This window comes from Octopus bimaculoides, chromosome 5 (assembly GCF_001194135.2).
Source record: "Octopus bimaculoides isolate UCB-OBI-ISO-001 chromosome 5, ASM119413v2, whole genome shotgun sequence".
Classification (NCBI taxonomy): Eukaryota; Metazoa; Mollusca; class Cephalopoda; order Octopoda; family Octopodidae; genus Octopus; species Octopus bimaculoides.
Window position 1 is genome coordinate 96,127,281 of NC_068985.1, and position 10,517 is coordinate 96,137,797.

At 34.8% G+C, this 10,517-nt stretch overlaps 1 protein-coding gene across 2 annotated transcripts in view; it reads right to left on the bottom strand.

The window, feature by feature from the left end:
• Positions 1-10,517, bottom strand: part of LOC106880730 (heat shock factor 2-binding protein) — a 228,874-nt gene that overhangs the window by 42,902 nt on the left and 175,455 nt on the right. For both annotated transcript variants that reach the window (XM_052967847.1, XM_052967848.1), the window contains exon 6: positions 2,898-3,030. In XM_052967847.1, the coding sequence (XP_052823807.1) occupies positions 2,898-3,030 (133 nt within the window). The remainder of the gene's footprint in view (positions 1-2,897; positions 3,031-10,517) is intronic.

The following is a 10,517-nucleotide window of genomic DNA, read 5'->3' on the forward strand; positions in this document are numbered from 1 at the left end:
ACGACATCACTATTTTCTCTCCTACACTGTCTTGCAACACAAAATACCTCGAGTCTTTGGTCCTCACGGCGCAGAACATTGGCAAATCTTTTCTTATCTGCTTCCCCTCTGGCTAAATAAACCTGTCGCCTAGCCTCCCTTCTGGCACATTGGTACAATTCCCTGCTACCACCGTTCTTCCAGTCCTTCCAAGCCTGTTTCTTTTGTCTAATAGCCCTGTCTACCTCCTTGTTCCACCACCACGTTACTCTGGGTCGAGAGGGGACCTTATACTAGCCACAGATCTGGTCGGTGGCTTTCAACAGGTTGTCCCGCAGAACCACACACACACACATACCAACACTAGGAAAAACAAAACAAAACAATTCAGAGCATTATCTACAATAATATCGAAGTAGATAACACTGGACAGAAGTAACTTGAAATCTATGCTTTCAAATGAAGACGAAAGTGAAGCTTTTAATAACGACAAGCACACAAGCAAGCATGCAATCAGAGTTTGGGTAGTATATAGATTTTGAGTGTGTTGAATTCATTATACCTAATAACTTCAGCACTATCAAGGATAAACATAGTTCTTAATTCTCTGATATTGAGACAGTTCAATATAATCATAAGTTCTTTTAGTTTCATGATGTTATGAGACTAGGCTCAACAATTTCAGATTGAAGTATATACACACGAGAGAGAAAGCGTTTGTTGCTGTTGTTTAGCATTAGCTCAGCCCTTATTGGGTAGACCCATTATCAAAGGCATTAAAGCAATTTCATTTTGTTTTTCAGGATTAGTGGACCCAAACCTCATTAACTAATATACATTTTTAAAAGCAAAGGGATGTGGTTTTGAGGATAGATAACCATGTAAGGGCTCTTTCATCAGCTCAACACTGAAAGTTTTAAATAAAAAGTAACTGATAAGACAACATGTGCATTTGACAACATAAACTTTTTGAAATGTCAATGAAACAAGTTTATTTATTTTTATAGGTGGAAAGAGCCATTTGTAGAGGGTGTGATATACATCGCTTTTCATGGATCATGTTTTCACAAACACATCAATAAATATAAATCGATTTGTCAATCAAACAGCAACTATCCTATCTTAATAATTATAATTGTGCATACTGTTGTCTCTGTTGATGATGTTATTAGTAAGAAAAAAAAATATGAACAATAATAACCTTGTATGTTTAAATGTTGGGTACATTTGAAAATCTCTTCCCCCATCTCTTCAGAAAAAAAAGGGGTGATTTATATGAATGAGAAAGTCACTATCTGAAAGATTACACTAGATCTTATCTAAATGGGTAAATTCTGTCAATTATTTGCAACTAATATTACTCTGATATATGTCAAGCTTTCTTACAAACGAACTTAATGCTTGTTTACATGTAAACGATCCAGAATCTCACACTTAAAATTGTATTCACGTTAATTTTTCAAATATGCCATGTAGAAAACTGTACTTTTTAGCAAGGAGTTGCTTAATAGTTTAACAAGATGCAAATAGCTTTTGACAGGCATTGTTCTTGATTTTCCTGATAATGTGTTTAAAAAAAGAAAAAAAAAAAGATGCGTTTGAAAGGCTTGGCTTTAATGAAGTTAACAGCCTTGCCTGTAGCCGACAGACAGTTGGGGAAACAAAATACAGAAGATGCAATATATAAACCATACAAAGCTTTCCACAAACAAACTACAATAGTAATCTTTCATTGAAATTACATTACACTGTTAAGTAAAATATCCTTCTGTCATAAATATAACTGCATGAAATATTGTTTCATTCCTTCTCTTAATCCATTATGAATAAAGCAGACATACATGTACTGTCAGTTTACTTGCTAAGATTATCATGAATTATGTCTGTAATATAACATCAAGTCAAAAATGTATTTGTAGTTTTGCCAGAGACTTCAACCCAACCTTACTTTGCTCCTGTTTCCAGTTCTCTTGTATATGAGCTTTTTGATGGATTCGTTGAAGTTATTTGTGGCCATATTAGTCTCCCGTTTCCAGATGTAATTTATCTCTACTACATTAATTCAATAAGACCTTTTTCATCACCATCATCATTTAACATCCACTTTTCCATGCCTGCATGGAACAGATGGAACCTGTTGAGGATTTTCTATGGCCAGAGACCTTTCTGTCACCAACCCTTACCTGTTCCCAAACTTATTTATTTCACATTGTTTTGAATTAAACATGTATTATCTCATAGCTTTGAGATGTTGATGATGTAAAAGTTTATTCCTAGAATGACATTGTAGGATAGCTGTGATAGGCCAGATCTGGCTGGTTTGAACATATAATGGGTAGATTTTTTGGACCAGATACGGCTTGTTTAAATGCTAAAGGGTTAAGCCAGTATTTCCAGCAAATTAAACCGCATACAGCAATAGAAAAATCAGAAAAATGCTGAATTGTCTATATTTACAGGTTTTCATGTTTTTTTTTTGTTTTTTATCAAGGCATCATCCAGTCAGGTTGATTGCTTGGGCCAGCCTGACTATCTCTCTCCATCCCACCCGATTTTCCATTAGTGTTTTTGGGTCTTCAACATCTTCTACAAGCTGTTGTATATATACATCTTCCGTGGTCTTCCAGCCATTGTGGTACCATGATTTGGTGTCCACAGCAACACATTACTCATAAGTTCTTCTTTACTTCTTCGGTAGTGGCCAGCGAACCTCAACCTCCACTATTGGATGGTTGATGAGAAAGTTGGTACAATCCCATTTAACCATTGTTTTGTTAGGTGCTCCCTCCAAGAGATGTTGAGCACTGCACGTAACATTCTGATTTTCATGTGATCAAGGCAATACCCCAGCATGGCCACAGTCCAGTGACTGAAACAAGTAAAAGAATGTACAAATAAGACATATTTTTCATACTTACTAGTTATAATACCACACATAGCTAAGATGAAATGTTCTTCATCAGTTTTCTCCTGAGGCCAATCTTCTTTGTATGCGGTAAGAAAACTTTCCAGAGTCCCTTGCACAAGCAATAAAAATTCATTTACTTTATTCTGAAATATAAAATTGTAAATAAACAAACAAATTATAAATAAATGACTAAGATTAAAAGACATCATAAGCGCTAATCTAAGCTAGAAAAAATATACCACCCCCTCCGACGGGATTCAAACCTAGCTTCTATCATATTTCAGGCAACCACATTACTAGTTACACTACAGTATGCTTGTCATCTCTGTTAAATTAGGCTATATATGTTTTACTACTAGAAACTAATACTTCAACCTCAATAAATATCACATTTATTTCACAGATAATTCGATAGTCTCTCGGAGGCAGGTCCTGTTTTTTTTGCATTTTCTTTTTTAGTCTTAAATTAGTGATAATAATGTTTTTTATCAAATACATATATATATATATATATATATATATATATGTGTGTGTGTGTGTACACACATACATATATATACACATTTATATATATATATATATATGTATGTATATATGTGTATGTACGTATATGTATATATATATATGTATGTATATATATATATATATATATATATATATGCATGTATGTATGTATGAAAATAAAACTTGAAATTATTCTCCTCATTCAATTTCAATACATGTTTTGATATCAATTTGGAACAATTTCTGTAGTAACTGCACAGGAGAGGTATGAATATCTCCATCTATGTATCATACTTAATATATACACACTGTCAATATGCCAGTTACTGTGCTATGTGTTTGGAGATAATGTCTCTTATGGACATGTGTTAAAAACACTATAAATATCAGCAGATGAAAATTCATCCCTGCAGTGACCAGTGAGAAAGCCAGGTGCATTTTGGGCCTTTTAGGGCCTTTTTAATGGTGCATGCTGAAAGCCAGTGACATGCTCAGATGAGAATTTTTCACCCCTGATATAGGAAAGTGAAAACCCTTTTGTTACCATATTTCTGTTGAGAAGCTCTGTGTTTCTTTCAATTGATTTTAAATATGGTGAAGAATTTAGTAAAATGACTTAGTTATCATTAAGCTAGTTGTTATAAAAAAAAAAAAAAATTACTCTCCTCTAACAAAAATTTTATTTGCCAAGGTTAAGCCATTGTTAAACGCTACCATAAAGACACTGACATCAAGCCAAATAGAAATCACATTGATCTCACCCAAAGGTCATGGGTACAGCCCCTCCTCTTTTTGAAGTTGTATCAAATAAATAAATAAAAGAAATAGATGTAACCTATATTAGCTAAGATTCATTGGAAAATCAATTAAAAATTTATAAAAAATCAAAACATCAACAACAAAAGTAATTTCAAAATGATGTCAGTGAAAGAAAAGTACTCAAAATACAACACAAACACAAGAAATCTGGCAAAACTGACAAAGTGAACAGTTTGAAAGTCCCAGTTTTACAAGACTTATCAATAATCTCTAGATTTGGGACCTTAAGAGATAAACACATTGCCAGCTAACTTGCGGAATAAAAACAACCAAAAAAAAAAAGAATATTATTTTGGTATGTATTTTGCATGGAGACCCTAATTTCTTCTCTTTTATGGAGAGAGAGGAAATATGATTTCAACATATGCAGTATAGTAATATACAACAGATTGAAAAATTATTTTAACGTAAATAGTGTAACCATGAAATCTAATAGAAAATGATGTATGTATATATGTGAGGGAGGAGATGTGTGCATAAAGATGTATGGATGTATGTGCACACACTGCTGTAAAACTAGCATTGTCCAGGGGGACGTATTATGTATACATAAATTTAATATATGCAGATTGTAAATAAATAAGTAAAATCCATATGATTTAACCTTTAAATTTTAAAATTACTTTTATGATGCCTTCCCGTGAAAGAATTACAATAGAAAACTCTCTCACTATTCTAGATGCTGGTTACTTTTCCTTTAGTTATTATATATATCTATCTGAAGCAACAGTAAAAACCAGGATGGGATACCCTGTCATATCCACCGCTAGCAACACAATAAATTAAAGGCAAGTCCCTATCCCCCATCCAGGCAGATTCTGTTACCATGTACCATATGTTCCAGCCTGATTATCATCACTGCTTCACTCTAGTCCTGTTGACATGACTGCATGAGACAGAGAAAGTTTCTAAATGAACTTTAGCTTCCCTGTCCAGTAATTATTTGTTTTTTTTTTATTCTTTCAGATGATCTGTCTGAGAAAAAAAAACAACAAAAAAAAGAAAAAAAACCCAAAACAAAACAAAGAAGCTGACATTTGTTCAGCATTATGTATTGTGATATGGCCTCAGTTTTACAAAACTACTGATCCACATGAAACTGGCATTACTCTTAGCAAACCTCAATATTCTTAGTAACAAATATTATATCTTAGCTGAAGTTGGCAGGACCTTAATAACAACTGAATATCGTATCATTAAAATAGAGCCAGCAGCATCATGATACCATGTCAATCAGAAGAGAGTAAACTAAATAGGAACAAATGTCTTCTTAAGCATTAAAATGATATGTTTTCATTTTCACATGTCAAGATTAGACTGAAAGTTCCAAAGTTTAGTTAGTGCCAACAGCAGCCAGTATAGCCATGTTAGAGAGAGAGAGAGAGAGAAAGAAAGAAAGAAAGAGAGAGAGAGAGAGAGAGAGAGAGAGAGAGAGAGAGAGAGAGAGAGAGAGAGAGAGAGAGACCTATTACAAGTAGAAAGTATTTTATTTTTTACATCTGTCATTTACAATAGCAACCTCTAGTATAGTTTCCCTATTTCAAATAGACAAAACATTCCCTGATGTTATGAAAGATCAGCATAAAAATTAGGAATTAATAGGTTTTCAGAAGGAACTTTCATAAAATTGACATATACCAGTTTCTAACTCGTTAGGGTACCTTGCAATTGTCCTATAGTGCACAGGCTCAAATCCAGCAGTAAGACTACATGAGGCTCATCATCATCATCATCATCATCATTGTTTAATGTCCGTCTTCCATGCTAGCATGGGTTGGACAATTTGACTGAGGACTGGCGAACCAGAAGGCTGCACCAGGCTCCAGTCTAATCTGGCAGAGTTTCTACAGCTGGATGCCCTTCCAAATGCCAACCACTCCGGGAGTGTAGTAGGTGCTTTTACGTGCCACCGGCATGAGGGCCAGTCAGGCGGTACTGGCAATGACCTCACTCATACACCATTTTGATATAAGCATCAACCCTACTTCTCAGGTTTAATAAAAGGTTCTGAACCAGACAGCTTAAATGCAAAGCACTAAGACTTCAATTTATGTTAGCATTGGGAAGACAGATGAAAAGATAAACATTAGCAGTTGTGTACAAATACAGATCAGCATCATCATCACCATCATCATTTAACATCCACCTTTCCATGTTTGCCTGGGTTAGAAAGAATCTGTTGAGCAGATTTGCAAATTTTATTTGGCCTGATGCCTATCCTGTCACCAACCCTCATCTGTTTCCAAGCAAGATAATATTTCACCATGCAAAACAGGAAACAAACAATATGATTTATATCATTGTACTACTCATTTACAATCATCATGTGATGTAAAGACAAGGAGACTTACAAACACACACGTAAGATTAAAAAATTACACAGAAGGATGACAAAGGAACACATGATAAAATCACACACAAGATGTGGACATGATCTTCCTTCGGCAGTTATTGTCCAAAAATCATAACAACTTTGCACCTTTTACGATACAATTATTCATTTTGGTGGTGTCAAATTAAAATCTTTTAATATAGCTTCAGTTGGTTTGGTCAGGAAAGGCAGTAACTTCAAATAATAACAGACATGAACCATAATGACCAGTTCAATCTGTTCATAGCAGTGTGAAAAATAGATGAACATTTCTAATAATGGTGCAGTGAGGAAATGCACTCAGTACAGTCTATGGTTCATGAGAGAAAAGGCATCCAGTGATAGAAACCAAGCCAAGCCAAGATGACCTGTACGAACACCAGTCTCTGGTGTTCACAGGTCATCTTGGTTCTAAATAAAAAAAATCACTTGGATCCTGAGAACTTGGAAAGTGGACATAAAATGATGATGGTATATGTATGTATATATAAATGTATGCATAAATTAAGAACAATGTGACTCACTTCTACATTAAAGTTTAGTAGGTATAAGACATGTCCACATCATCAGTATTCAAACCCCATTGGTCAGTTGAGGTCACATGATCATTTTTGCTATCGGAGTGACATCATTTATTCTGTTGGTAGGCCCACGTGGTGGACAGGATGCTGGAGTCACTTTGTTGGTATTCTGTAAGGGTGTGATATTTCAGTAGCATCAGCTCTTTCCAGTAGATATATAACTTAGTAGAACAGACAATTAGTCGTTATGTATGGTGTGATATTTCAGTGACAACAGTCATCATGTGGGGAAGTAATCAACATAACAATGCTTGGTTACATGAGTTTACATGGCAGACACAAGATGAGAAATCAGAATTATATACCCTGCCATTGTACATATGCCAACTAGGTCTGGGTTATATATCAGTTATCAGTGGCCAATAGCTTGAGTATATTAACAGAGTGTACCTCTGGTAGCAACAACATTTTTCCTGTAAATGAATGCCATGGGCTGGTGGATTCGGTGCAGTTTTGGCAATTACAAGCTCCAGGTGAGCAAGAACCCTATCACAGATTCCTCATGTGATGTTGATGAAATCATTTTAATGGTCCTGGAATCTCCAGATGAAGCAAGAAAGGGAGGTAAAGTTTTTCTGGTTCTGTTTCTGAAAGAGTGTATATGTTGCATGTATCTTTCCTTGGAGTCATTGGCCATCATGCTTGTGTAGAGTCTTCTGAAATCATCAGTGTGAGGATGGCTCTATTAATTAGGATCTTTCAGAGGCAGGATCCTTCCAAAGGGCAGTTGGTAGGATTTCAGCAATTGTAAATTGGAGTGTAGAGTGAAGACTGTGTTTACATCTCTTGTAGCAAGTCATACTAGAGGCAATATTATTTAAGCATGAGTGACCTTGATGATATGGGAATTAAAGAGTTTATAATATTTGTGGTTTGGGGAAAATGCTTTTTTAATTAGCATCAAGAAACGCCAAACTATATTAGTGGAAATATCTTGACTGAATGAAAGATTAAACCAAATTATCTAACCTCTTTCTTACTCAAAGGTTTGGGAAGGAGGTCTCTTTAATTCCCATAATATCAAGGTTAGCTACTCATGCTTATATAATACTACTTCCAACATACACTACAACATATGTAAACATAGCATTCACAACTGGGGAAGATCCTCCCTCTCAAAGGTTGTGGAGTGAGCACCACCCTCACACCACCTTCAGATGGCATCATGAGACATTACATGACATAACAGCAAACGACTTCAAGGAAAAATATACAATATACACCACACACTCCTTTAGATGTAGTGTCAAGGAAAACTCCACATCTATGACTTGGTTCATCTAGAAACTCCAGGACAGTCAAAATGACTTCTCCAACATCACACAGAGTATCTAGAGGGTAACATCTTCGTTACTCACCCATGCTCATAATAATCATCAACTCTGCTTCTGTGAGAAACTGCACCTAGGGCATCCAGTTGTAGAAACTCTGCCAGATCAGATTGGAGCCTGGTGCAGCCTCCTGGTTCGCCAGGCCTCAGTCAAATCGTCCAACCCATGCTAGCATGGAAGGCAGACATTAAACAATGATGATGATGACTCTTCCAACCCACAACATCCATCAATAAGAAAAATGACCAATATTAATATTGTCATCAGAATTACCGCCTGGTAATGACCATCAAGCCATTGACCACTGGTAACTCTGATATATTACTGAGGGTTTTAGTTTGCTCAAGCACAATGGCAAGGTATTTAATTCTTGTTGCTCATAGAGATTACAGCTTTCTGTAACTCATGTTGGTCATGCAAGCTCATGTCAGCTGACACTAACACATCAGTTGCTTCCCCACATGATAACTGTTGTCAGTGAAATACTACACCATACAAAATGACTAACTGATGCCAACATTTTGTCTGTTCTATCATGTGATATATCTAATATAAAGAGCTGATGCTGTTGAAATATCACAACCTTGCAGAATACCAACAAAGTGACTTCACCATCATATCTGCCCCACCCCATACACCTACCATATAAAATAATTGATGTCACTGATAGCAAAAATAATCGTGTAACCTGAATTGACCAATGGAGGCCTGAATACTCTCATTTAGAATTCATTTTAAATTTCTCTTAAATTCCCTCCACTCTCTATAAAAATCTGATGATTTAGACATATTGTATACTCATGGAGGCAAATCAAACAGTTATTAAAAACAAATAAGTCTAACCGAATGTATTGAGTGTAATTTTTGTTTGTTCACTTACTCATTCATGTGTATGTGTGCATGTGTGTATGTATACATATTTCTATGTTTGTGTGCATACATGTGTATGTATGAAGACCTGTGTGTTTGTATGTGTATACATGTTTATGTATATATGTGTGTATATACATATTTGTGTGTGTGTGTGCGTGCATGAGTATATGTGTATACATATTTGTACATGTGTGTGTGCATACATGTCTATGTATATGTGTATACATGTTTATGTATAAGTGTGTATATACATATGTGTGTATGTGTGTGTGTGTGTGTGTGTGTGTGTGTGTGTGAGAGTAAACTACCAGAAGTAGACTAACAAATAGAATTTTAGCCAACATCATTCTTCTAAAAAACAGAAAAATAATAATTCTAAAAACTATATCTTACAAAGTAAAAAAAATTGTTTTGTGCCATGGGAACATGTGGAATTAAATCTGTAATAACATTAAGCTTGGTTGTAGCTGATATGAAGCTAAAACTTAACGATAGATAGTCAACACATAAAGCTAAATGGAAACTTTAATTATGCTAAGACCAACTGATTTAGATTTGAGATGATTTGAGATGATATCTTCGTCTTGATAGTTATTACAGTGTTGATTTGCAAACAGGTGAGATATATCAAGCAGAAAGTAGTATTTTTTTTTGTTTTGTTTCACTTTGAGATTATTATTCCATAAATTAAAAAATTCCATTTAAAGCAATATTCTATTTGTGATGATGTACAGCCTGCAATATTCCCACTTTTATCTCCTCTTTTGATCTTTTTGACTGAGTACCAACGAAATAATTCTAATCAGTGTATATCACTTAAGATGCTATAAGAAGTGGCTTATAAATTCTAAGTTGTTGAATTAAGATGAATATATAAAAAAAAAAAAACAGAAAATATCAATGAAAACCTAGTAGTAATAGTAGTAGTAGTAGTGGTGGTGGTGGTGGTAGCAGTAACGAATGATAATGCAGCCATGAGAAAAAATAAACCATGCAGATATAGTGATATTAAGTTTAGCCTATCTGATATAAGAGAAATGGGAAAGTGTAGTAAAGAACATTCACTTTCATTCATAACTTCTAGTTTTGATATTTTGAAGCCAATTTTTGTCATAATAATTTTTCTTCAAAAAATCCACTACTTAATAACT